The sequence below is a fragment of the Dryobates pubescens genome, chromosome 19 (assembly GCF_014839835.1).
Source record: "Dryobates pubescens isolate bDryPub1 chromosome 19, bDryPub1.pri, whole genome shotgun sequence".
NCBI classification, from domain to species: Eukaryota; Metazoa; Chordata; class Aves; order Piciformes; family Picidae; genus Dryobates; species Dryobates pubescens.
The window spans coordinates 22,796,950-22,824,756 of record NC_071630.1 but is presented as its reverse complement, the minus strand read 5'-3'; the positions used below and the strand labels follow the sequence as shown (position 1 = coordinate 22,824,756).

Genomic DNA, 27,807 nt, shown 5'->3' with positions numbered 1-27,807 from the left:
TTGACTTAGTGGTTGGACCCAATGATCTTGGCAGTCTTTTCCAACCCTTATGGTCCTGTGATTCTAATCTGTGTAGTTTTCATCAACAAGCTGTGTGCTGGCCCATGGCCACCAACATTCCAGTGACCTTTTTGTGGCCTGCAGTATGTTTGTGGTGTTTTCCATATGTCGACTGCCCCTTGCCCTGGCCGTATGCTTCCACAGACTAGTAACTTCATACACCCTTGGTCAAGGAGTCAGTGGGAGCCCCTTGGTGTTCAAGGTCTGTGCATATCTCCTTCAGTCTTGTGTGCACCTCTGTAGTTTTAGCACCTGCAGTACTACTTTGCCTTGCAGCACCTGCTTTTGGTAGCACTTTGTATTGGTTCTGTGCCCAGAGGCTTACTGGATGGGGAGTACAGAAATACAATGCAAGCAGTTCAGAAGAACTGAGGAGAGGCAAGAAATGGGTTTCCTTGTTTCATTTGTCATCTCTTCACAAAATGCAGAGATAATTCAGAGTCAGGAGAAAGGTCTCTTAAAAGGTTTGCTTTAAAGTACCTTGGCCTTGCAGCTTGCATTTTCCAGAGCAACCTTTTTCTCTCAGGATTGCTTTATGTGGTTCTTGATTTCATTAGTAGTGGTCTGGGCTGGATAGACTGGAGAATTCTATCACCCAGAGTTTCATCAGCTTGTTGTCTGGCTGCACAGTGCTGGAAATGTTGTCCCCACTGAAACCAGTAGCAAACCATGATTCAAGACTCGAGCTGCACCTGGTGTTTGGGGTAAAGTCTGTTGGATTGATGTGATTTTTTGCTCTTGGTGGTGCTTAACAGCAGAGATCCTTGACAATGAAATGATTTGTCTTCAAGCATTTGATTTCCTTCTCCCTGTGACAGGTTTAGGCCATGGGACTTTTGTAGCAGGTGTAATTGCCAGCATGAGAGAATGCCAGGGATTTGCTCCAAATGCAGAACTGCACATTTTTAGAGTGTTCACCAATAACCAGGTAGCTGTTTTATTTGTTTTTCAAATTCTGCCTTGCCAGATTAATGCTCCATTAATCCTTACCTCTGAGAATGTTGCAAATGCTTGTAAAGGTTGACATTACTTCCCTTGATAAGTGAGAAGGATGCAGCTTTCTGTTTATTAGATGTCTTACAGTTACAGGAGTAAGTCTGCTCTGTGTATAATTGGAGCAGTCACTCAAATACACTGGGCACTAGAAATACCACATTGCCACTTTTGTGCCTTGTTTTGGTGGTGTTTCTCCTCCCTGAAGTCTGCAGTGTCACAGAATCACTGAATTTCCAATGATGGCTTTTCCTCCCCCCTCTCTTTCCTAAAAGGTCTCATACACATCTTGGTTTCTGGATGCCTTTAATTATGCCATTCTAAAGAAGATAGATGTCTTGAATCTAAGTATTGGTGGGCCAGACTTCATGGATCATCCATTTGTTGACAAGGTGAGGAGGAGGAAATGACAGTGGTCACAGTGCTTATATGCCTCCCACAAGTGCTGGGCTTGCAGAGCTGCTTGTTTGCCACAGTTGCTGTCAGGCTTTGGTGCCACTGGCAGTTTGTGGAGATGCATTTGCATCAGAGAAATTTGGTACAGGGGAAAGTCTTTCAGCAAGGAAAGGATTTTAAAAGATCAAATGCAACCCAAATACCCACAGAGCTGTTGGGAAAAGGCTCTTTTCCAGAATGCTCTATTTACTGCTAGGAAGTGGGGTCTTAAGAGAAGCAGCTTAACTGGAGTTTACCCTTGTTTCTCTTTATATCTCTACATGCTTAGTGGTAAAAAGATGTGCACCATGAATTCAGCAGCAAATTGTTTAAGAACAACCAGTTTAAAAGTACAGGATTGACTTGGCTGTGGTAAGAGACTTGTGTCAGGATGACCAGGAGCCAGCAATGTGCCCTTGTGGTCAAGGAGGCCACAAGGAGTGCATCAAGAAGAGTGTGGCAAGCAGGTTGAGTGAGGTGTTCCATTTCCTGTATTTTGCCTTGGTGAGGCCACATCTGGAGTGCTGGCTCTAGTTTTGGGCACCCTGGTTCAAGGAGGACAGGGGCTTGTCGGAGAGGCTACAGCAAAGGGCTGCAAAGATGATTAGGGGACTGGAGTGTCTGTCATATGAAGAAAGGCTAAGAGAATTTGGGCTGTTTAGTCTGGCAGAGAGAAGACTGAGGGAATCTCATCAATGCTTGTAAATACTTGGGGGGTCAGTGTCAGGAGGGTGGGGCCAGGCTTCTTTTCAGTGGTGCCAAGTGGCAGGCCAAGGGATAATGGGCACAAACTTGAACAGAGTTCCAGCTAAACATGAGGAGGAACTCCTTTAAGGGTGACAGAGCCCTGAAACAGGCTGCCTAGAAATGTGGTGGAGTCTCCATCTCTGGAGATGTCCTCAACCCACCTAGCCCTGTTCCTGTGTGAGCTTTAGGTGAGCCTGCCTTGGCAGGGGTGGTGGACTGGGTGGTCTCCAGAGGCCCCTTCCAGCCCCTCCCATTCTGTGACACTGCAATGAGACAGAATTAGGCCTTTGTCTTTGTAAATGTCACAGTTCCTGAATTGCTGACCTGTCCTTCAAAAGCACTAAGTGAATTAATTTGGTTTATGAAAGGATAAAGCTTTTCTTTCTAAAGGGTAATTAAGGGGTTTGAGGCATAGAATTGCCAGGGGGGGGGTTAATGATAACTTGCATTGAAATGTAGTTTGGCAGCAGTTTCACTGCTCTCCCCAGAGTGTTAGTGGAGGGAATTCAGTCCAGTTTGACTTTGGCCCCTGGAGTACCTGGTTGTGGACAGGTGTTTTTCCTTGGGTGTAACCTAAACACATACTGTCAGCAATGATACTGTTGAGGATAGCTTACTGGTCACCTACTCTTAAGCAAAGCTTGGAGCTTAGTATTGACTATACCAGTGAGCTGTAATTTATATGTTTAGACTACTTGGTTAATTAGCTGAGACCCCTTGGGATGTGTGTACATCTGCTGGAAAAGTCTCTTTTGGTGGCAGAGCCTTACTGTAAATGTTATTTTTGGTAGGTATGGGAACTGACAGCCAACAATGTCATCATGGTCTCTGCCATTGGCAATGATGGCCCTTTGTATGGGTAAGTTTCAATGACCACTTCAAAGAAAAGCAAATACGTTGCTATTATGTGTTTCTGGAAGTAGTCCTGCTTGGTCAGGGAGGTTTTCCCTCCTCCTCCTTTCTGCTTTAATCTGTTTATAGAAAGTGACTCTGAAGTTAAACTCCCTCTTCCCACTGCCTTCATCACTTGCTGTGCTAGTGCAGCAGTTTGGGAAACACTTGGTTAAATACTTTCCACTGAACCAGTGGAAAGTCAGTGAAAGGGCAGTAATTCCAGCTGACATAGAATCAATAAGGTTGGAAAAGACCTCAGAGATCACCAAGTCCAACCTGTCACCCAGCACCTCATGGCTACTAAACCATGGCACCAAGTGCCACAGCCAGTCCCCTCTTGAACACCTCCAGGGATGGGGACTCCACCACCTCCCTGGGCAGCACATCCCAATGGCCAATCTCTTCTATGAAGAACTTCTTCCTAACATCCAGCCTGAATCTCCTCTGGCACAGCTTGAGTCTGTGTCCTCTAGTTCTGGTGCTGGGTGCCTGGGAGAAGAGACCAACCCCCTCCTGGCTACAACCTCCCTTCAGGGAGTTGGAGAGAGCAAGAAGGTCTCCCCTGAGCCTCCTCTTCTCCAGGCTAAGCAGCCCCAGCTCCCTCAGCCTCCCCTTAGTGTAAGCAGACTTCTGTGGGCCCTGATCTTGGCCTGAAGGGGTATAAAAGGGATCAAACTAAAATGATTTTTGTTCCTGTCCATGGCAGGGGGTTTGAAACTAGATTGTTAGGGTCCCTCTGTACTCCAGCCATTGTGTGGCTCATTCTGGGACTCTGAAGAATTGCTCTCACTGCTGAGCAGAGCTGTCTCTCTGGAGATTGAAAAGAATGTCTGCCAGAATGTGATGGCAGCATGTCCATTATCAAGATAAACTTAACACTGTGTCTTGGTTGGTTGGTTGTTTATTGGTGGTTTTTTTGTCCTCCCAATTTGTTGTAGGACTCTGAATAACCCTGCTGACCAGATGGATGTGATCGGAGTAGGTGGCATTGACTTTGAAGATAACATAGCTCGCTTTTCATCTAGGGGAATGACCACTTGGGTAAGATACTTCTGACTAAGGCCAGCCACAGCAAAGGTTGTCTGCAGCCAAAATAAGGGCCTTGGAAAGGTAGCCTGCTTTGGAGGGGTAATACCCTGCAGATGTTATGTGTGGAGTAACCAGTGATAAAACAATTCATCCAAGATCAAGATAATTAGAGATTGTAAGACTTCACTTCGGGTTTCTTGTCATCAATCTTGACCACTGCTGACATTCTTGATGCATTTGTAAGATGCCCAGTATCTTTTGATTGATGGTGAGGACTTGCCTATGTGGTTAAATCTGCCAAAGGGAAGACCTGCTCTTGCTCCTCCTTTAGCTCAAAACTCTGAGCATTTCCAGATGCTGCAGGTGACGCTGTGCTTACCTGCCCGTTGAGCTGAGGTGGTAGTACTGCACACATGATTTCAGATGAGATTACATTGTGGTCTTGCTTCAGGGCACTGTCTCTGGGCTGTCTCTCATTCATCAGCCAAGTAGCAGTGTGGTTGTATTTTGTTAGAGCTGTCATGCTTAGCGTAGGTACTAGAGGCAGCAGCAGTAATACTGACCTTGAAACACTGAGAACAGGCTCAGAACGTTTGGGTTGTTCAGCCTGGAGAAGAGGCTCCAGGAAGACCTTAGAGCAGCCTTCCAGCATTTGAAGGGGGCCTACAGGAGAGCTGGAGAGGACTTTTTACAAAGATATGGAATAATAGGATGAGGAATACTGGCTTCAAACTGGAAGGAGTTGGATTTAGATCAGACTTTAGGAAGAAATTCTTCCCCATGAGGGTGTTAAGGCACTGGAACAGGTTGCCCAGAGAAGTTGTGGAGGCTCCAGACCTGGAAGTGTTCAAAGCCAGGTTCAATGGGCTCTTGAGCAGCCTGTTCTAGTAGCTGCTGGTCTAGGTCACCATTTCCTGCCCATGACAGGAGGATTGAAACTAAATGGTCCTTATGGTTCCTTCTAACCCAAACCTTTCTGTTATTCTATGAACTTGCCACAAACAGCTTGAGTCTTCCTGTAGGTGTTAGGTACTGTCCTGTGGTGCTCAACCTCAGCTAATTGAGTTGGTAATCAGAATACTGAATGACCTGCAGCTAGTTTAAATGCTCAGATGAAGCAACCAGTGCTCATTATGTATTAGGGCCATAATCCCTCTGTTTTCTTTTGCAGGAGCTGCCTGGAGGTTATGGTAGAGTGAAGCCTGATATCGTTACTTACGGCTCTGGAGTGAGAGGTTCTGGTATGAAAGGTGGATGCCGCTCACTCTCTGGGACAAGCGTGGCATCTCCTGTGGTGGCAGGTGCTGTTACTCTGCTAGTGAGGTAGGTCTGAAATATGAACCTCTAAAATGATACTCATGCAGCAGGGTCATGGAAGGCTTTTAAAGGAACCCACCCAATAAAATACAATTGTGTTGAGGTGCAGGCAAACAAACTCCAAGGAGAAAATCAGAGTTGCTGCCTGAGTAAACAGGAATTCTTCTGTCTTCATAGCTCTGAGATTCCTGGGAAAAACCTGGGAACTGCTGAGGGAGCTGGGTCTCTTTACTTTGGAGAGGAGGAGACTGAGAGGTGACCTCATTAATGTGAAGGGGAGTGTCAGGAGGACAGAGCCTGGCTCTGCTCAGTGGTGTCCAATGATAGGACAAGGGGCAGTGAGTGCTCCTTGGCACATGCAGCACAGAAAGTTCCACATGAACATAAGGAAAAACTTTGCCTGTGAGGGTGACAAAACACTGGAATGAGCTGCCCAGAGAGGCTGTGGAGTCTCCTTCTTTGGAAACACTCAAAACCTGCCTGGACATGTTCCTGCCCTAGGTGATCCTGCTCTGGCAGGGTCATTGGACTGGATGATCCTTCAAGGTCCCTTCCAACCCCTAACATTCTGTGATTCTGTAACTACAAAGACTACAAAGTCATTTTGTCCCATTTATTGAAACCATCCTGGACTGCTGAGCTTCTGTCAGCTGTGCTGTAGGAGAGCAGCTGTTCAAGCAGGGACCTGTAACAGATAAGTATCTAAGTGCTTGTACATTTTACAGGCTTTGGGGGCTTATGGCTCTCAGCTGGTTGTGGAAGTCATCTGTTGCACACCAGAGAAGCTGAAAGGAAAGTGGGAGTCGCAAGTCTGTACTTTGTGTTTGCCTTTGCTACTGTGTAAGGAGGAGGTGAACCTTTGTTTCAGAAACACACCAATAATTGAAAGACACAGCTGTATTTCCTCCATGGAATAGAATAGAATAGAATTAACCAGGTTGGAAGAGACCTTTGAGGTCATCCAGTCCAACCTCTCACCCAGCACCATCTGATCAACCAAACCATGGCACCAAGCACCCCAGCCAGGCTCTTCCTAGACACCTCCAGGGATGGGGACTCCACCACCTCCCTGGGCAGCACATCCCAAGGGCCAATCTCTCTTTCTGTGAAGAACTTCTTCCTAACCTCCAGCCTGAACCAGCCTAAAACATTTTAGAATGTTTTTATGTAGCATCTAAAGACACTGCCCTGATGGAAGTGGCTGCTTGTCATGGAGCACACTGTAAGGAGAAACAACTGAGTCATTCTAGTTTTCAAGAGCAATCTGTTAGAAACTGAGCACTTGGCTTCAGCTGCTCCAGAGAGAAATCAAGTAGTGGCAGACCAATCTGAACAGAGGATGTTACTGACAGGAAACTGATTTTTTTGGGGGTTGCCTTTTCTTTAAGTCCAGCAAGTGTTAAGGTAGAATAATAAACAGAACTGGATCCAGGGCACCTGATGTGATCTGTTGTTTCCTATCTCAGCACAGTTCAGAAGCGTGAGATGGTGAATCCAGCGAGCATGAAGCAGGCACTCATTGCCTCAGCACGGAGGCTCCCTGGAGTCAACATGTTTGAACAAGGGCATGGCAAGCTGGATCTTCTGAGAGCTTATCAGATCCTCAACAGCTATAAACCACAGGCCAGGTTAATTGTAATCCTTACTTAATCAATGCTCTAAGCTAGTCTGCTCTAGTTCTTTTAAGAGAGCAGGTGTTGTGTGTGTAAGTCAGTTGAGTAATTTGTGCTTGGGCAACAGAGAGCTTACAAAGATGGTAAGGAAGCCTTGAAGCATGAATTCTGAGAAGAGAGTGGATGAAGAACCAAAAATGTTTGCTGCCTTAGTCATAGCAGTTCAGGGGATGAACTGTCTGTAAAAGCTCAATTTCCTTTCTCTTCTAGCCCCAGCTGTTATTCATAATGCAATCAAGAATAGAATGGAAAAGCACTTGAATTTTGACTTTAAAGAAGGAGAATATTTTCACTGTGCTGAAAGGTTTCTTCTTGTGTGTGTGTGTAAAAATACTTTCACAAAACTTGAAATAAATTAGGAGGGAGAAGATTTTGGGGCATATTTGGGGAGTGAGGTGAGAGCTTGATGGAGTGACTGATTGACATGTTTCATCTGTAGTATTTTCATAGTTGCATTTAGTGTCATGTTCTTCAGTTTATTGATGTGTTGTTTAATTTTCCCTCCTCCATCCTGCTGTAGTTTGAGTCCAAGCTATATTGACTTGACAGAATGTCCCTACATGTGGCCCTATTGCTCTCAGCCCATCTATTATGGAGGGATGCCAACCATTGTTAATGTCACCATCCTGAATGGTATGGGAGTCACTGGCAGAATTGTAGACAAGGTAAGACTTAAGCATTGTTCCAAGTCCTGACTATTAATGTTGCTGCAGGCTTCCCAGGAAAGGCTGGTTTAGCTTTGGGTTTTATGGCACAAATCAGGTCTTTGGCTGCTGAGAGCAGGAGATGCAGAATGTTTGGTTTCAAAGGACACAGCCAGGTTAGTGAGACTTGTCCAGGTGACTTGTCCACAACTTTTCAAGCAACACACATTCTGGGGGCATGTTGTGTTTTGTCTTTAGAAAACCAGTTTGCTTAAGAGACTTCTTTGTATGCTCTGACAGCACTTGACATCTTCTGGATAGACTTTCCTCATCTCTTGGGGTTTTGGGGTTTGTTTTGGGGTTTCTTTTTGTTGATCTGAAGCAAATGAGCAAACTCAGCAAAGAATCCTGACATTATGAATCATGCCTCTTTTGGGGGTCAGGATGGCCTCACTGTATTGACCTGCCAAGGTGTGTTGCACACCTGGTTCTTGCACACAAGTGATGTTGAAGGATGTTGGTTGAGCAGGGAGAGTTTCATTGGTTGGTGGTTTCTTGGCTGGTTTTTTTATTAAGTTTTAAGTAAGTTTAAGTGAAGAGATTGGGAATTGGTGCAAGTTAAGTAAGGCATCTCTCTGAAAACTCTAGCCAAGGTAAATGGGCTTAATCTCAGCATTTTATGGTGAATCCTCAGGCCTGCTTTGGATTTAAGCCTACTTGAAAAGGCTTTCAGGCTCTTATCCACTTTGGTCACAGCAACCCCAGGCAGTGCTACAGGCTGGGGGCAGAGTGGCTGAGAGTAGCCAGGCAGAGAGGGACCTGGGGGTAGTGGTTGATAGTAGGCTGAACATGGGCCAGCAGTGTGCCCAGGGGGCCAAGAAGGCCAAGGGCATCCTGGCCTGTAGCAGGAAGAGTGTGGCCAGCAGGAGCAGGGAGCTCATTGTGCCCTGTGCTCAGCACTGCTCAGGCCACACCTTGAGTGCTGTGTCCTGCTCTGGGCTCCTCAAGTTAAGGAGGACATTGAGACTCTTGAAGGTGTCCAGAGAAGGGCAACAAAGCTGGGGAGGGGTCTGGAGCACAGCCCTGGGAGGAGAGGCTGAGGGAGCTGGGGTTGCTTAGCCTGCAGAAGAGGAGGCTCAGGGGAGACCTTCTTGCTCTCTCCAACTCCCTGAAGGGAGGTTGGAGCCAGGTGCTTGCTCCCAGGCAAGCAGCAGCAGAACAAGAGGACACAGTCTCAAGCTGTGCCAGGGGAGGTTTAGGCTGGAGGTGAGGAGAAAGTTCTTCCCAGAGAGAGTTGTTGGCCCTTGGGATGTGCTGCCCAGGGAGGTGGTAGAGTCCCCATCCCTGGAGGTGTTCAAGAGGGGATTGGATGTGGCTCTTTGAGCCATGGTTTAGCAGCCATGAGGTGCTGGGTGAGAGGTTGGACTTGACGATCCCTGAGGTCTCTTCCAACCTTATTGATTCTATGATTCTATGATTCTCCAACATCATTAGCTTATGGTAAGATGCAGCTGATGCAAGTTGCCTGTTACATTGTTAGCTGTCTTTTACCAAAAGGAGGTTTTGTGGGTTTACCAATAGAGTTTTGCAGAGGACCCCAAACTGTTAAGAGAGATGCACTTGGGCAGCATGCTGTTCAGATAGCTCCTTGGAGAATGCTGCCTCTGAAAAGCCTGTAGTCATGATTAGGTTGTTTGACTGGCACAACACCACCCTTTGGGGCTTTGTGGGCACTTCCAGATGTGACACAATCTTCAGAAAAGTTAGAATGTGGTGTTTCTTTGTGCAGAGGGAGAAGGCTGTGTGTGCAAAAATTAGTGACTGCAAGTTTGATGTTATCAATCTTCTGTGTGCTTTGTTTCACAGCCAGACTGGCAACCCTATCTCCCCCAGAATGGGGACAACATTGAAGTGGCTTTCTCCTATTCTCCTGTGTTGTGGCCTTGGTCTGGATACTTGGCAATTTCCATCTCTGTAGCCAAGAAAGCAGCATCTTGGGAAGGCATTGCTCAAGGTCATGTTATGATCACAGTGTCATCCCCTGCAGAAAATGAAGTAAGTTCTGTGCATTTTGGTTTAAATTTGTTAAGAAGTATTAAAACCTCTTCCAGATATACAAATGCCTTTGTTTAAGGGGGTGTTCTGGTCCTGTCCTTTGAAGCCTAAGTTAGCTGGGAGTTACAGGATCTCAGGATCTTAGGGGCTGGAAGGGACCTCTGGAGATCCTCGAGTCCAGCCCCCCTGCCAGAGCAGGACCATAGAATCCAGCACAGGAACACATGCAGACAGGGCTGGAAGGTCTCCAGAGAAGGAAACTCCACAACCTCTCTGGGCAGCCTGCTCCAGGGCTCTGTGACCCTTACAGTAAAGAAGTTCTTCCTCATGTTGAGGTGGAACTTCTGTGCTGCAGATTACATCCATTGCCCCTTGTCCTATCACAGGGCAGAAGTGAGCAGAGGCTTTCCCCTCCTTGACTCTCAGCCCTCAGATATTTATATACATTTATTAGATCCCCTCTCAGTCTTCTCTCCAGACTAAAGAGCCCCAGGGCTCTCAGCCTTTCCTCAGAAGGCACATGCTTCAGTCCCCTAATCATCCTTGTAACCCTCCATTGGACTCTTTCAAGTAGATCCCTCTCCCTCTTGAACCGGGGAGCCCAAACTGAGTGCAGTATTCCAGCTGGGGCCTCACTAGGGCAGGAGAGAGTACAGGTAATGATCTTTACAGCTGAGAGCAGAATTCACCTGCCAGTTGGATATGCTTCAGAATCAGCAAACTTCTTTTTGAGACCAACTTGATAATGTCATTTGGTTGTGAATTCTCAGGTGGCTTGAAAATGAGATTACTTAACTGCATTTCTTCTGGAACCATCCCCCTAATTGTTCCTGAGAAGTGTTGAAGATTTTGAGCTATTGAAGCAAATTGTAGCATTCTTTAAAGCGTTTTTACATGCTGAGCATGCACTGTTGAGTGGAGGAACAAATGCTGTGGGGATTTGAGGCATTATTCATCTCTCTTTGTCTTCAGAGCTGGTACTGGTGACTTAAAAGTAGATCTGATAGCTCCATTTCTTTTTTTGGGGGGGTGGGTGGTCTATTTACAAGCCACAGTTAGCTGGGGAAAAAGGATTTCACTGTAATTTGTTCTTTTCTTCAGTCTAAGAGTGGTGCAGAGCAGATTTCAACAGTGAAGCTTCCAATAAAAGTGAAGATTATTCCCACTCCACCTCGCAGTAAACGAGTCCTCTGGGATCAATACCACAACCTCCGCTACCCACCGGGATACTTCCCCAGAGACAACTTGAGGATGAAGAATGATCCATTAGATTGGTATTTCTCTCAGCTTCTATTAAATCAGTATTTCTTGATGATGTGTTAATCACATGAGGTAGCTTGGTGGACCCCAGGGAGCTCTGACCTTTTTCATTGTGGCATGGCATTAGCCTTTCTAAGCAATCCACGAAGAGCACTTGGACTCTGCCTGCTTCCACTGCAGGGTTGTTACTCTGTTGTGCTCTGTGGTTTTATTTGCATGAAAGGAAAAGATTGAAAGTGCACATTTAAGACACTGGGATTTTTGTTTGGCTTGCAAAGTGCAGCATTTTTCTTTGCTGCCCTAACTTCTCCCAGGAAAGGGGTCTGTGTCACCTGGTTAGCTGCTTTATCGTTTCCTTATCAAAACAGGAGAAATGTGAATGAATTGTAAAGGAAAGGAAAGGAAAGGATAGGATAGGATAGGATAGGATAGGATAGGATAGGATAGGATAGGATAGGATAGAATAGAATAGGATAGAATAGGATAGAATAGAATAGAATAGAATAGAATAGAATAGAATAGAATAGAATAGAATAGAATAGAATAGAATAGAATAGAATAGAATTAACCAGGTTGGAAGAGACCTTTGAGATCACCAAGTCCAACCTCTCACCCAACACCATCTGGTCAACTAAACCATGGCACCAAGCACCCATCCAGGCTCTTCCTAAGCACCTCCAGGGATGGGGACTCCACCACTTCCCTGGGCAGCACATTCCAAGGGCCAATCTCTCTTGCTGGGAAGAACTTCTTCCTAACATCCAGCCTGAACCTCCCCTGGCACAGCTTGAGACTGTGTCCTCTTGTTCTGGTGCTGCTTGCCTGGGAGAAGAGACCAACCCCCACTTGGCTACAACCTCCCTTCAGGGAGTTAGAGCAAGAAGGTCTCCCCTGAGCCTCCTCTTCTGCAGGCTAAGCAACCCCAGCTCCCTCAGCCTCTCCTCCCAGGGCTGTGCTCCAGACCCCTCCCCAGCTTTGTTGCCCTTCTCTGGACACCTTCCAGCAACTTAACCTTTTTCCTTAACTGAGGAGCCCAGAACTGGACAGAGGACTCCAGGTGTGGCCTAAGCAGTGCTGAGTACAGGGCACAATGAGCTCCCTGCTCCTGCTGGCCACACTGTCCCTGATACAGGCCAGGATGCCCTTGTCTGTGGAGGGAAGCTCTTTGATGCAGGGCAAGGATCTCTTGTCTTTGATAGAAGAGGAGGAAGGGTGGGTTGAAATTTTCACCCCCCCAACATTAAATTTGCCAGAGCAGCACAGTTGGAAAGCACCTCTAGAGAGAACTGTGCAACCATGTGAGGATTACTTGGGTCAGTGGCCAGGACACAGTTTGGAAGGCTGCTTGGAATGTGCAGATGTACCAAATGGAGTGGAACTCTCTGCTGAATTTCAGCAGTCATTTACAGGTGGTCCTGACTTTTTGTGAGGAGGGATTTTTAATGCAGCAGTGTTTCTCTGGTGGGGATGCAAATGTAGAATTGGGCTTTGTGAGTGCTCAGTCTCCAGCTTGTGTAACTAACTCTTCTCTGTAGCACTCAGATTTGGCTAGGGGAAAGTTGGACAGAGAGGAGAAGGTGCTTGGAAAACAAAAAGAAACACACCTTCTAGAAAGGCAGCCAAGGAGGATTTCTGTGTAGCAGATGTACATGTCTTCAACACTTCTCTCTTTTGCTAAGGAATGGTGACCATATCCACACCAACTTCAGGGACATGTACCAGCACCTGAGGAGCATGGGCTACTTCGTGGAGGTTCTTGGCTCCCCGTTCACCTGTTTCGATGCAAGTCAGTATGGTAAGCACGAGCTAGTGCCTGTCTGCTTCATCATGCTGGCTTCTTCCTAAAGTGGCCTGGGTGTTGGAAGGTTAAAAATGTTGGAGGGGCACTAAGAAAAATTCTCATGGTAGTAGAAAAAACTTGACAGCAGTGGGTGGATTTGTTCTGTATGTGTTGATGTTTAATTGAGGAAGTGTCTAGAAGCTTGCTAGCAGTAGTCTGGTAGAATTAGTGCAGTTTTCTGTCCTTAGGAGAAAATGAGAGGGAAAGTTTGCCTCTGAGTTAAAATCCACAGAGAGAGCTGTATTTGGCAGGAGATGTTGGCACAGTCAGAATGAAGCATGGCATGAATTGAAGACCAAAGTCAAAAGGCTTCATTCTGGTTTTATTTCTTTCTCAGGAGTGGAACTTTAAAATGTTGCTCTTTGTGAATATGTGAGGGAGTGGGGAAAGTGTTCCATCCAGCCATGTGGTAGCAAAGCAGTATGGGATGTCTTTCTTCTGTGTTCATCAGGAAGGTTTGGCAGATTTGCCAGGCAGGGGACAACCCAAGCAGTCCCCTGCCACTCTATTGAACCACAGCACGCTCCAGCAAGTCCCTCTTCTCTTTTGGGTTGTGGTGTTCTTCAGTGGGCTGTAAAGCAAGGCTGCTTTCTCCTGACAGTTTTGTAGTTGTGGAAGTGTTGTCAGTAGAAATACCTCACTATTGCTGTTTGAGTTCAGTGGGTGTGCAACTGGATGCAGAAATTGTAGCCCTTAAAAATCTAACAAAAGAATTTCCCTTCTGAGACCTCTGGTTCGATAGCTGATAGAGGCTTCTCTGTCCTCTGACTCACCATTACATTGGACCTCATTTGGTCAGTAGTTTGTTGGGCTCCTAGAATTTCCTCAGTGGAAGGAAGTGGGGGGCTAAGAGTTCAGTCCTTTGTGGTCCATCTACCACTTCTCCCTGGCTACCACCTCCCTCCCTCCCATCAGATCCCTGCAAAGTTGCTAGGGCTGCACTGTCTCTATCATCCATGTCATAAACATGCCTTCTACAGGCCCTTCATCAGAAGGCTTTCAGACACAGACTGCCTGGCTTGTGGAATCAGCCTGGTGGCAAGGGGCCAGCATCAGTGCTGCCAGACTGGTTTTTGGATCCATTTCTAAATGCAGCTGTCTTAAATTTCCCACCCCTGAATGAGCTGAGCTGCCAGAGCAGGGCACACGGGCCCGACACTGTACAGGAGGTACAGGGGTTGGGTTTTGTACAGGTTGAGTGAATAGTGACAACATCATAGCCAGCAGCCTGGTGAGCTCTTGGATTTGCATTTACACACAGGGACTTTACTGATGGTGGACAGTGAGGAGGAGTATTTCCCTGAAGAGATCACCAAGCTGAGGAGGGATGTCGATAACGGCCTCTCGCTGGTAGTGTTCAGTGACTGGTACAACACATCTGTGATGAGGAAGGTCAAGTTCTATGATGAAAACACAAGGTACTGTTTTGTGTCACTGTGCTGGGGAATCAAATGCAATGGCATGGGTATTTTGTGCACATATTACCCTTAAACCCCCAAATGTGATACGCTGTATTGCAGCTACTTGTAAGAAGCAGGACCCAGGGAAGTGATTGTTCTCCTGTACTCAACACTGGTGAGGCCACACCTCAAATACTGGGTACAGTTTTGGGACCCTCAAGAAGGACATTGAGGTGCTGGAATGTGTCCACAGAAGGGCAGCAAAGCTGGTGAAGGGTCTGGAGAACAGGACTGGTGAGGAGCAGCTGAGGGAACTGGGGTTGCTTATTCTAGAGAAGAGGAGGCTGAGGGGAGACCTCAGTATTCAAAGTGTGTTCTCACCAGTGCCCACTACAGGGGCATGATCACTTCACTACTCCTGGCCACTCTATTGCTGATGCAGGCCAGGATGCTGTTGGCCTTCTTGGCCAGTGAGCACACTGCTGGATCATGTTCAGATGGCTGTCAGCCAGCACCCTCAGGTCTTTTTTTTTGTTGCTGGGTAACTCTCCAGCTGTTCTGCCCCAAGCCCTGGAACATTGCATGGGGTTATTGTGACCCAAGTGCAGGACCCAGACCTTGCTTTTGTTAAACCTTATGTAATTGACCTCACTCCATCAATCCAGCCTGGCTGGGTCCCTCTGGAGAGCCTTCCTACCCTGAGGCAGATCAAGACTTCCACCCAGTTTAGTGTCATCTGCAAACAAAGCAAAAGGAAAAATCCACTGAGAACTTTCTATTAGTATGACTTGACTCCAAAGCATTGGTGTCAGAGAGCTGCTCACATGGCCCTGCAGCTCAATAAGGTTTTGAGAGGTAGTTCCATTATTTAACTGACTGAAAATGTCTCTGCATGTAGGAATAGACTTGATTTGTCACTGTCCAATCTGGAGTCTGCTCTGTGTGCTAATCACCTATGTTACACTGTCATTTTTACAGGCAGTGGTGGATGCCTGACACTGGAGGTGCCAACATACCAGCTCTCAATGACCTGCTTTCTGTCTGGAACATGGCTTTCAGTGATGGGCTGTATGAAGGTGACTTCACCATGGCCAGTCATGAAAGTGAGTACTGGAGCCCATTGCCTATGCAGGCTAGAGTGTGCTCTTTGGAACAGAGTCTTGTGTGAGAGTGGGGCTGAGCAGGAGTTGAGGGAGCCACTCAGATTCAGTGAGAAGGATCTCACAAGCATGCTGAAATGGTTAATTCCTTCCTAGGCTGTGTGAAAAATGCTCAGAGAAGGTAATGAATGCTGTCAGGTGAGACTTGTGTTGCAGGTGCTGATGCTCCAAAGAGTGTTGTTGGGGTCTGTACTTGTCTGGACTTAGTTGCTCAAATGGAGCCTTAGGGTTTCATTTTGCAATTATCATAGAATAATGGAAAAGACCTCAGAGATCACCAAGTCCAACCTCTCACCCAACACTTCATGGCTACTAAACCATGGCACCAAGTGCCACATCCAATCCCCTCTTGAACACCTCCAGGGATGGGGACTCCACCACCTCCCTGGGCAGCACATCCCAAGGGCCAATCTCTCTTCCTGGGAAGAACTTCTTCCTCATATCTCCTCCAAAGGTCCACTGGCACAGCTTGAGACTGTGTCCTCTTGTTATGCTGCTGCTTGCCTGGGAGAAGAGACCAACCCCCACCTGGCTCCAACCTCCCTTCAGGGAGTTGCAGAGAGCAAGAAGGTCTCCCCTGAGCCTCCTCTTCTGCAGGCTAAGCAACCCCAGCTCCCTCAGCCTCTCCTCCCAGGGCTGTGCTCCAGACCCCTCCCCAGCTTTGTTGCCCTTCTCTGGATACCTTCAAGGGTCTCAATGTCCTTCTGAAACCGAGGGGCCCAGAACTGGACAGAGGACTCCAGGTGTGGCCTCAGCAGTGCTGAGCACAGGGCACAATGAAATTTGGAATTTTGGAGGAAGATCTGAGGGGTGCCCTCATGGAGGGCAAGTGCCAGGAGGCCAGAGCCAGGCTCTGCTCAGTGGTGTCCAATGATAGGACAAGGGGCTATGGGTTCAGGGAGGTTCCCCATGAACATAATGAAAACTTCTTTGTTGTGAGGGTGACAAAACACTGGAAGAGGCTGCCCAGGGAGGTTGTGGAATCTCCTCCTCTGGAGACATTCAAAGCCTGTGTGGACATGTTCCTGTGTGACCTACCCTGGGTGGTCCTGCTAGGGCAGAGGAGTTGGACTGTGGCTGATCTTTCGAGAGGCCTTCCAGCCCCTGCTGTTGTGTGAGGCAGTGACTTGCAAAAGCCATGCTTGGGAATGCCTCATCCCTGGGTACACGTTGGCCAAAAGAGGCAAACTGAGGGCAGTGTTCTTGCAAGTGTTTCCTCCTTCAGCAGAGGGAGAGTGAGTGCCGTTTGTAAGTCTGAAGTGCAGCTCTGTGCTCTTGCAGTGAATTATGCCTCGGGCTGCAGCATCGCGAAGTTCCCAGAAGATGGCATCGTCATCGCACAGACCTTCAAGGATCAAGGTGGGTAGGCCGCCTGCTCCTGGCCTGAGTAGGACTCTGGGGGCGGTGCACAGCCAAAGTTACCAAGTCTAAAGCTGTGGAAACAATAAGTTTAAAAGCACGTTGTCAAGGTAGGTATTCTTCTGGTTTGCCTAGAACTCTTTAAGGTCCCTAGAGTCTTTAAGGTGCCTTCCAACCCAAACCATTCTGTGATGGCAGCTGCAGTACCACTCTGTATGCAGGTCTGAAGCAGTGCAGCAATAGCCAGGTGTATGCATGCAGCCTTTGGTTGTGTGTGCTGTATGTGAGCACACCTGCATGGGTATCTTTGCACAGATGTGTCATAAATGCATTACTTGTTCATCCCTCTCACACCTCTGCTGCTGGAGGTGTTCAAGGCCAGGTTGGATGGAGCCTAGAGCAGGCTGGTCTAGCAAGAGGTGTTCCTGCCCATGGCAGTGGGGTTGGAATTAGATGATCTTTTATGATCCCTTCCAACCCAAGCCAGTCTCTGATTCTAAGGATTCTGTGGCATTTCAAGTGTTACTGATCACAGTACCCTAAAGCCAGCTAATCTCCACTTTGGTTTAGTTCCTTCATGAGCTGGGCTGTTTCCCTCCTGCTATTCATTACAGCTTTCAGTTCACAGGAGATAAAGTGATTGGATGGATTTGTGAGATAGGAAGGGCAGGTTTATAGCCAAATGTGCCCTGGGCTTTGCTGCATGTCCCCATTCTGGGAAGGTTCCAGTCCTTTTTTTCATCTTCTGTGTTCATTGCCTGCCTCAGTTACAGATGTAAATACCTCACAAACCTGACTTTGAGGTTGTCTGAAAGCAATCTGTGAGCGATGGCAGGTCTGAGTGTACTGAGAACTGACTCTTGCTGCCAGTTCAAAGAGCAGCTGGGATGAGGAGGCAATAAACCTTGTCAAAGGTTGAAGTTAGGGTGTGTATGTGGGGAAAACTCAGCTGGGGATTGTGGGGTTTTGCTTAAGTATGCTTCCTGAAAATACTTTGTACCTGAACTGAAAGCTGAACAAAGTACAAGGGAAGCAGTAGCTGTGAAGCTGCAGAGAGATGCAAGCACAGCAGTATTTAAAGTGGGCTTCCTCTCAACAGCTGCTTGAAATGAGTTAAATCCAAGCTTTTCATAGAATCATGGAATCAATAAGGTTGGAGAAGACCTCAGAGATCATCAAGTCCAACCTGTCACCCAACACCTCATGGCTACTAAACCATGGCTCCAAGTGCCACATCCAGTCCCCTCTTGAACACCTCCAGGGATGGGGACTCCACCACCTCCCTGGGCAGCACATTCCAATGGCTAACAACTCTTCCTGGGAAGGACTTTCTCCTCACCTCCAGCCTAAGCTTCCCCTGGCACAGCTTGAGACTGTGGCCTCTTGTTCTGGTGCTGCTTGCCTGGGAGAAGAGACCAACCCCCACCTGGCTCCAACCTCCCTTCAGGGAGTTGCAGAGAGCAAGAAGGTCTCCCCTGAGCCTCCTCTTCTGCAGGCTAAGCAACCCCAGCTCCCTCAGCCTCTCCTCCCAGGGCTGTGCTCCAGACCCCTCCCCAGCTTTGTTGCCCTTCTCTGGACACCTTGCAGCAGCTCAACCTCTTTCCTAACCTGAGGAGCCCAGAACTGGACACAGGACTCCAGGTGTGGCCTGAGCAGTGCTGAGCACAGGGCACAATGAGCTCCCTGCTCCTGCTGGCCACACTCTTCCTGATGCAGGCCAGGATGCCCTTGGCCTTCATGGCTCATGTTTGGCTGCTGTCAACCAGCACCCCCAGGTCCCTTTTTGCCTGGCTGCTCTCAGCCCCTCTGACCCCAGCCTGCAGCACTGCCTGGGGTTGGTGTGGCCAGAGTGCAGCACCCAGCACTTGGACTTGTTGAATGCCATCCTGTTGGACTCTTTTCCTCATAGCTGTTGCTGTCTATTCTCTCTCTTGTTATTGCCATCGTCAGTTCCCTTGTAGGAGTAGGCAGGCACGGCACAAATCAGCTGGGGAAGAGCAGCATGCATTGTCACTGCTGGTTGGTTTTTAAGTTACTGGGTCCTGCAGAATTCTGCAGCACTGAAGCAAGGGTTTGTTGTGATAGGATGAGAAGGAAATGGCTTTAAACTCGAGAAGGGGAGATTTGGACTGGAGGTTAGGAAGAAAGTCTTTACAGTGAAGGTTGTGAGACGCTGGAACAGATTGCCCAGGGAGGTTGTGGATGTCCCCTCCCTGGAGGTGTTCAAGGCCAGTTTGGATGGGGCCTTGATGGGCTGGTGGAAGGTGTCCCTGGCAATGGCAGTGGGGCTGGAGCTGGGTGATCTTTAAGGACCCTTCCAGCCCAACCCATTCCATGATACAATATCCTAAAGCTATTTGTGAGGCAAAACATTTTGGTTTCAAACTCCTCACTCAAAACAGGAGGATTTTTCATGGGGGAAGATTGTGAGGGCCCTTTCTGCTTCTCCCACTGAAGAAAGAAAAACACTGGTGTCAGCAGGAAATGGCACAGTCAGGGGCTGGCAGCAGTGCCATTTCTATCATAACCTCCCGGGGCATTGTGCAGAGGTGTGTGACGCGGGCAGCGTCACGGCCGCCGGCGGCAGTTCCCAGCCTGGGCTGCCTGGGCTCACAGCTAAATGGATGCTTTGCGAGCTGTGACGTGGTGTTTGTGTTTGTGGTTTGCTTTAGGTCTTGAAGTTTTGAAGCAGGAGACTGCTGTGATTGAGAATGTCCCTATTTTGGGGCTTTACCAAGTCCCTTCCGAGGGCGGCGGCAGGATTGTCTTGTACGGCGACTCCAACTGCCTGGATGACAGCCATCGACAGAAAGGTGTGGAAGCTTTGGCCTGCAGCAGCAGCCACTGCCTGAAGCTGGCAGCTGTCCTGAGAGGTTCTCACTGCTCCCATCAGAAGGAGCTCTTCTCTAGGGACCCTTAAACACTCCTAACTGGGAGTTAATCTCAATTCCACAGAGCTCCACTGCAACTGCTGTAAGGTGCAGCTCAGCAGAAGAGTGCCCTGCGCTCAGCAGTCCTTTGGCAGATGAGAGCCTTTCTCTTCCCACAGGCCCTTTGCCTGCTTTTCTGCTCCATGAGCTTCAGGGACTGGCTTGGGGTGGGATTTTTGTGGGAGGGGTCTGGTTGGTAGGGTGGTGGATTTTTGGTCTTGCTTCTTTGGGGTGTTTTTGTTTCCAGCAAGCACTACTAGTTAGGCAGGCTGGATCAGAAGTTGTGGAGAAGCCACTGGTGCTTCCCTTTGCTTTTCCTCAGCTGCATCTTCAGAGTGTTGATCTAGGTGCAGTGGCTTTTGTCTTCGGAGCGTTCTCAGCAGTGTGCCTTGCTCCCTTGGCAATGTTTGCCACGCTCCCTGTGAGGGTTTACAGTAACAATCAACATTGTTGTGCTTTGCTACTCTCCGGTTGCTCTGTGTGGACACAAAGCAGCTGCTGTAAATGCAGCAGGGAGCAGGACCTTCTCTTTGGGGTTCCAGTGCGTTTGTGTTCGACCCCGAGTGCAGAGCTGTGCGAGTTGATGTGCGGGGGGTTTCTGTGACTCCTGCAAAGCCTTTCCCCTGCCTGCACGCTGTGGTTGGTCCTCAGAAAACTTTTGCTAGCCCTTTGATCTGACTTTTAAAATCCATGAAGAGATGGATTTGGTTTCTCAGGACTTGGAAAGCACAAGCTGGCAGAGCTGCGGCTCGAGAAGCTGAAGATAATCCAATAGGCAAGGTCTTTTCTTCCTGCCTTTCCAGTGAGTGTGGTGTTCAGCCTTCAATGTTCCTTTTGTAAGGAGAAGTCCATTTATAATTTTTTACACTTTGCTCATTGACATTTTAAAATGTTGAGCCAAGTAATCCATCCCATGCCTAATTTCTTTAAAGGAATTGCCTGCCTTTAGGGAGCTTTCCATCTGCAGCTCACTTCTTCCTTTCCCAGCCTTTTTCTTCTTCTTTGAAAGTTCCCCACTTTCTCCTTATCAGTCTTTGGGTGGCTCCCAGTGGGGTGCTGTAAACCCAGCACATCCTTGTCTTACCTGCTTGCTTTAGGCTACTGGAAGCACATAAGATGTGTAGCTTTAAAGTTAGTGCTAGAAAATGACACTTTGTGACCACCCTAATGCTGTTAAATTCAGTGTGACCTGGGAAGCAAGAGAAAGTGGGAGGCTCCAAAGAAAATCCTTTGAAACTAGCTTTTAAGTTGTGAACCAAGGGCTGTGTCTCTTGCAGAGACATTGGTGGCTTTAACTGAAGTAAATTCCTAACATTTGTGAATACAAATCCTTAAAATCTGATTGACCTCTTTAAAAATCAAAGGTAAGGGTTTAAGGGACACCAGGATTATGAAGATTAATTCCCATTCCCAGCCAACTGTTCCTGGGGGGAGAGGTTCTGAGAAAAACAGTGTTCTGTGGGGTGGAAAGAGCTGATGAGGCAGTGTCCTGCTCCTGCAGATGGATGTTTGAGGAAAGGGGGAGGTTCACTAGCTAGACTGCTCTTTAGTTAGGGGCAGCTCTGGTAGTAGTAGCTTAGGAGAGAAGCAAAGCAAAGGTTCCTGTGGTGTTAAGTACAAAGGAAGACCACAATCAAGTGTGTCGTGGCATTGATTCCCGGCCTGGTCTGCACCAGAGCTGCTGTGGGTTCTGCTTGTGCTTTAGCTGAGATGCAGCCAAAACCTCTCTTCTCTAATTGATTGGTTTGGATTTTGTGCTTGGGAAAGCAAATGAATCACAAATTCCCACTGGGAACACTACCTTGCTCGTTCTTTTCTTTGTAAGGTGTTTATTTTGTCCTTTACAAACCACCTAGCTGGTTCTCCATTTGCTTCTGCAAAAGAATCCCAGAGGCAGCTCTGAGCTTTTCCTCTGTTTCCTCACAATTGTTTGCAGAGGCTTTGAACAACCTGGAATTCCCATGTTTGAAACCTGTTACTTTATGTCCTGCTCCCACAAAAGCCTGAGCAGATCTGTTAAGACTGAACAGATGCTTTTTGTTTGTGTATCGTGTTTGGTCCTGGAACTTCAGCAGGAGGGAAAACAGAGCCAGAAAGCCTGAGTTGCTTGAAAATGTCTTTGCAGCCTTCTTAGCAGAAAGATAAGTCTGTTTATGTGGGGCATAATGCATGTCTTGTTTTGGGGCCTGGGGCTGTGAAATCCACAGATTGCTTTTGGCTGCTGGACTCCCTCCTTCAGTACACTTCCTACGGGGTGACACCACCAAGCCTCAGCCATTCTGAGAGCAGGCAGCGACCGCCGTCGGGAGCAGGCTCCTCTCTGCCCGAGCGGATGGAAGGTGAGAGCCTGAGCTGCCAAGCAGAGCCTGCAGCTGGGGGTGGGCAGGATGGAATTCGGGAAGACTCAGCAGACTCCTTACATTAAATGCCAGTAAAGTTACTCTGGGGGGAGTCCTCAGTGCTCTCTTTTACTAGAAGAGAGCACTTACTGTAGGGATTTGTCTTGATGTGATTGAAGAAAAGATTCTGTTTGTAGAGTAGGACTTCAGCTGCCCAGTTCTGCTTGGGAGAATTCTAGCTAGGGTGTGTATAAAGCCTTGAGCCTTGTTCCATGTGCTGCCATCAAAACTGGGGTTACCTCCTGCTGAGGTGCACAGCCTTACTGTGTTGTAAGGTACCCTTTGGTTAATTCCAGCTGAGACCTAGCTACAGGTCATCACTACTGTGAAGAGCTCCTGGGTTTACAGGAGCTCTGTTCAGCCAGATTTGAATGTTGGTGACTCTACCCTGCCAGTCTTGGTGACCCAGTCTGTCCCTGCTTGAATTGCAGGTAACCATTTGCATCGATACTCAAAGGTGCTCGAGGCTCACTTGGGAGACCCTAAACCGCGGTCCCTTCCTGCTTGTCCTCACCTGTCCTGGGCCAAACCACAGCCTTTGAATGAAACTGCCCCCAGGTTAGTGTACACACCAAGCCTTGCTTTTGAGTTCAACTGAAAAATGATGTGTTCCATCTGCTTTTGAAAGGGACAGCTGGAATGCTAGAGAAACAGCAGATTGCAAAGAGGAAATACTGATGAATGCCTCTTCAGTGAGTAATTCTGACTCACCTTGGAGCTGCACTGTGAAACTGGGGGGCTGTAAAAATAGCTTCACAAGCCAGTTGACTGTTCTGATTGAAAGATCCAGCACAGAGTGAACAGTCTTGCTTCAATCCACCAGCACTACATGCCTTTGGAATAGTGTTCTGAAGCAGCTCCTTGGACAGCTCACCTCACACTCTGCCTTCTGTCCTATCCTTATTCAGTCACTTGAAGGAAAATGTGTCAGCCTGTAGCCCACAATTGTCTGCTGGGATATCATCTGTCTGGTGGTGGCTTTTGGTAGTCTGTCTGCTAGGAAGAGAGCTGTTAGTAAATAGCTGCCAATCTCTGCGTGTCTCTGATGTCTGAATGTAACTTTAGAGGCCTGCAGAACCCAAAGAAGGCATCAAACTCTCTTTTGGGTCCAGACTAGTGTGTTATTAGCAGGCTCCAGCAGTCACTTTTCTCTGTGTTTCTACAAAATTCCTTCTGTTACTGAGGTGAGCAGCCAGCTCTGCCTTTGTGTTCCTTCTAGCAACCTTTGGAAACATCAGAAGTTGCTGTCAATTGACCTTGACAAAGTGGCTCTGCCCAGCTTTCGACAGAACCGACCCCAAGTGAGACCCTTGTCCCCTGGAGAAAGCGGAGCGTGGGACATTCCTGGAGGTAAAGACTGAGAAGTTTGACAGCTGCTGTTTAGCTTTGAAAACACACACACTCCCACACCCCCACACCCCACTACTGGAAGAGAGGCCCCGTGTTCATGTCCAGCTGTGAAAAGCATGCCAGTAGTAGTAAGGCTCTTCTGTAAAGGGTGGGCTGAGGAAGCCCAAGGAAGGCACTTTTTGCACCTCAGTAGTTCCTTCAGAAGAAAGCATGTGGGACATACTAGGAGGAGGATTGTGCTGGGGGCTTTTTGCATAGGTGAGGTTTGTTTTGGTGCTGTTCAGACCGAGGGGTGTCAGCAGCAGGCCCTGTCCTTGGCCCTGTGGCTGGATACCTCCTGCTAATTAAAATTCCTTGCTTGAGTGCACAAAAGCTGAAGGGTTTGTGTGAGCAGTGCCTTAGGCAGGGTGCTAACACCAACCAATGGTGCAGAACGCTGTGAACAGCTTTCAGTCTCATGGTGAGCTGTTCTCTTCTACAAGCTTGGCACTGCTTGCCCAGGGGAAGCAATTTGTGAGCCTCATGCTTGCACTTTTCCCAGCCTGAGCTGCTAGACCACAAGATGTCTGTAAAAACAGAGTCTGGTTCTCTGTCTCCTCCTCACCCTGCGCCTGCAGTCTCTGGAGCAAGCACAAAGTCACTTCCCTGCTGGCATCAGGATTTGGTGTGTAGAACTTAGTGATAAATTATGACTGAGTGTTTCATCTTTGCTCTGGTTGTCATTGCAGGGAGAATCACAGAATGGCTTGAGTTGAAAGGGACCTTAAACATCAGCTAGTTGCAACCCCCCTGCTATGGGCAGGGATACCTCCTACTAGACCAGGCTGATCTAGGCCTCATCTTGCCTGATCTTAAACACTTCCAGGGATGAGGCATCCACAACTTCTCTGGGCAACCATTCCAGAGTCTCACCAGCCTCATAGTAAACAGCCTCTTCCTAATGCCTAATCTAAATCTACCCTGCTCTTGTGTAAAGCCATTGTCCCTCATCATATCACTACAAGCCCTTGTAAAAAGTCCCTCCCCAGCTCTCCTGTAGCCTCCTTCAGGTACTGGAAGGGATCTATAAGGTCTCCCTGGAACCTTCTGTTCTCCAGGCTAAACAGCTCCAACTCCTTCAGCCTGTCCTCACAGAAGTGCTGCAGCCCCCTGATCATCTTTGTGGCCTCCTCTGGACCCTCTCCAACAGGTCCATGAAATGTGGCTTCTGCTTTCATGTACCCAAATGGGACAAGGAGGGAATGTTGGTGCTGTTGTGTGACATGGGCAGCCTGTTTTATTTTTGCTAACCAGTTTGCAGTGGGTAATCTTCCTGTCTGAAATGTAAGCTGTTTGGTCTGTGGAGAAGAGCTGGCTCATTCTGTGCCCAGCTGGCCAAGAAGGCCAAGGGCATCCTGGCCTGTATCAGGGACACTGTGGCCAGCAGGAGCAGGGAGGTTATTCTGCCTCTGTACTCAGCACTGCTTAGGCCACACCTTGAGTCCTGTGTCCAGTTCTGGGCTCCTCAGGGCAGGAAAGAGGTTGAGCTGCTGGGAGGTGTCCAGAGAAGGGCAACAAAGCTGGGGAGGGGTCTGGAGCACAGCCCTGGGAGGAGAGGCTGAGGGAGCTGGGGTTGCTTAGCCTGCAGAAGACGAGGCTCAGGGGAGACCTTCTTGCTCTCTCCAACTCCCTGAAGGGAGGTTGGAGCCAGGTGGGGGTTGGTCTCTTCTCCCAGGCACCCAGCAGCAGAACAAGAGGACACAGTCTCAAGCTGTGCCAGGGGAGGTTCAGGCTGGATGTTAGGAAGAAGTTCTTCCCAGCAAGAGAGATTGGCCCTTGGGATGTGCTGCCCAGGGAGGTGGTGGAGTCCCCATCCCTGGAGGTGTTTAGGAAGAGCCTGGATGAGGCACTTGGAGCCATGGTTGAGTTGATCAGATGGTGTTGGGTGACAGCTTGGACTTGGTGATCTGAAAGGTCTTTTCCAACCTGGTTAATTCTGTTCTACTTTACATGGGTCAAGGTGGGAATGTTGGTGCTTTTGTGTGACATTGGCATCCTGTTCTACTTCTGCTAACCAGTTTGCAGTTGGTGCTGTTCCTGTCTGAAATGTAAGCTGTTTGGTCTGTACAAGCTGTACAAATACACAGTGTTCCACAGGCGTGTACAGGCAGCAAACAGCACAGAAACCCCCCTGAACCACCTGGGACCCCAAAAGGAGCGGGGGTAACTGCTCTGCTTCCCCCCCAGTCTCCCCCCCTTTGGTCTAATTAGAAGAAGAGAGAAAAAGATGTTAGAGAGTTGTGTTAGCCCAAAAAGCATGGTTAGTGCTCTTGTCTCAGGGTTAGGCTGCTAAGGTCCTTCTGCAGCGAAGCAGAGCGGAAAGCAGCCAGCGAGAGAAGGGAATGAATGAGAAAGAGTGTGAGACTGTTAGAATGCATCCCACACCTCTGGCCAGTGAAATCCCTTTAGAGCAATCTCTTGTTTTCCTTTCTGCACCCAGCTGTGGATTTGTTTATATTTCTCCACTCTTCTGCTGGGAAACCTGCAGCTCACTTCTAAAGGGCACGGGCTGACGCTGCCACGCAGAGGCTCCTGTGCTCGCCGGTCACTCCCAACCCCCTTTGCCTTTCCAGGGATAATGCCCGGCCGGTACAACCAGGACGTGGGACAGACCATTCCTGTCTTTGCTTTCCTCGGTGCCATGGTGGTTCTGGCCTTCTTCGTGGTGCAGATCAACAAAGCCAAGAGCAGGCCCAAGAGGCGGAAGCCCCGGGTGAAGCGGCCGCAGCTGATGCAGCAGGCTCACCCGCCAAAGACGCCTTCCGTCTGACCGCGCGCTCGCCAAAGATGCCCTCCTGCTGCTTGCCTCCCCGGGTGACCCACCGCTCCCGGTGAGGGTGGGAGTAGTTCACACCTGACATCATCTCATAGTCCTTAGTTTCTGGAGAGGAAAAAGCAAGGACCTCAGCTGATGGTCTGTGTGTAAAACCGCAGCTTCAAGCAGCTGGAGCCACCAAAGACCTGAATCCCGTTCCAGTGGCTGCTTCAGTCACTGCGCATCCCGAGAGCGGGGAACGGACCTGTTCAGGGTTTGGTTTGTTGGTTTGTTCTGTTTTTAAGCTGACCAAACTAAAATCTATTTGTTTAGAGGCTATTTTCTATATTTATTGTTGGGGAGGGCGGGGGGAAAGTCACTTTAAGGACCTGTGCTGAGGCACCACGGGTGCGTTTCTTTGGACGGGATGCGATTGTCCAGAGCCGGGGTTACGCCGGCGGGCGTCACGCGCCCTGGAAGGAGGGAGGGGGTGAGAGGCACCAGCACCAGTGGGTGAGACATACTCCTGCAGTTTATTTTTATAAAGCCAACTACCATGAGGGTTTTGTAAGTTTTTGGTCATGATTTCACCGTTGTTGGTGAAGCAGATTTTCAATAAATACGTTATCTCTGTGAAGCTGAGACGAGCTGCTGGCAGCTGGCTGTGCTCTCCCAGCTGCTGGCCACCGGCGGCGAGCTGCTGAGGAAGTGTCCCTGCCTTCCCTCTTCCCTTCATGGCTCTGTTCTTCAGAGGTGTATCTCACAGGGAAGGCTTTCTCTGGAGAGCACCGATGAGGCGATCCTGCAAGTGCTTGCCTGAGTGAGTAGAGAGTTCTGAACACCTTGAGCAGCTAACAGCCATGGTGAGCTGTGTGAGAAGCTCTGGGGGTGGGCTGGTGTCGTGTGTCAGTGTCCCGGGTGGAGGCAGATCCTCCCCTGCCTCCCACCAGGGCAGAAAATAAAATGAGACTCAGAGAAATGGATGGCAGAAGTGGTGGAAAGTTTAAGTGGAAAAGCAGTGAGTGTTCAGAGAGCTACAAGCACAGTGACAAAAGAAACCCAAAGCATACCCAGAAAGCCTCCCAAGATTTCCTTTCTTCCTACCTGAGGGTACACCCAAAACCCCCAGGGTTCTTTCTTCCCCCCCTCCACTGTTAGGCTAATCTCAGCTGGCCAGATCTGAGATTGCCCTCCCCCCTTCTCCTCCTGGCATTAGGCCTAGCCAGGCCTAAGAGGCCTTGAGGCAGCTCCCCTTCCATTACCAGCCAGGGAGCATCTCCCATGGGAGCAGCAAGGGAAGAAAGAGGAAGTGTGAGACCTTGCTGATAGATTTATAGGGAGCAGGACATGATGGGAATGAAATGTGCAGCTTCCTGTGCCCACCCACTGGGCTGCACACCTGGGCACCAGAGGTGCACCCTGTGTGGCAGCAGCTGGAGGCACCCAGCCCAAACTGCCACAGTCACAA

The 27,807-nt window shown here is 48.6% G+C and overlaps 1 protein-coding gene across 1 annotated transcript in view; it reads left to right on the top strand.

Annotated features, from left to right (window-relative positions):
• The window catches only part of MBTPS1 (membrane bound transcription factor peptidase, site 1), a 30,183-nt gene extending 3,580 nt beyond the window's left edge, over positions 1 to 26,603 (top strand). The window contains exons 5-22 of the mRNA XM_009899143.2: positions 879 to 988; positions 1,329 to 1,445; positions 3,027 to 3,094; positions 4,068 to 4,170; positions 5,330 to 5,481; positions 6,942 to 7,103; positions 7,669 to 7,813; positions 9,659 to 9,847; positions 10,949 to 11,121; positions 12,787 to 12,902; positions 14,209 to 14,365; positions 15,326 to 15,450; positions 16,789 to 16,866; positions 19,539 to 19,679; positions 22,004 to 22,135; positions 22,627 to 22,753; positions 23,415 to 23,545; positions 26,158 to 26,603. Coding sequence (XP_009897445.2) covers positions 879 to 988; positions 1,329 to 1,445; positions 3,027 to 3,094; positions 4,068 to 4,170; positions 5,330 to 5,481; positions 6,942 to 7,103; positions 7,669 to 7,813; positions 9,659 to 9,847; positions 10,949 to 11,121; positions 12,787 to 12,902; positions 14,209 to 14,365; positions 15,326 to 15,450; positions 16,789 to 16,866; positions 19,539 to 19,679; positions 22,004 to 22,135; positions 22,627 to 22,753; positions 23,415 to 23,545; positions 26,158 to 26,354 — 2,423 coding nt within the window. The 3' untranslated portion in view covers positions 26,355 to 26,603. The remainder of the gene's footprint in view (positions 1 to 878; positions 989 to 1,328; positions 1,446 to 3,026; positions 3,095 to 4,067; positions 4,171 to 5,329; positions 5,482 to 6,941; positions 7,104 to 7,668; positions 7,814 to 9,658; positions 9,848 to 10,948; positions 11,122 to 12,786; positions 12,903 to 14,208; positions 14,366 to 15,325; positions 15,451 to 16,788; positions 16,867 to 19,538; positions 19,680 to 22,003; positions 22,136 to 22,626; positions 22,754 to 23,414; positions 23,546 to 26,157) is intronic.
• The last annotated feature ends 1,204 nt before the right edge of the window (positions 26,604 to 27,807 follow it).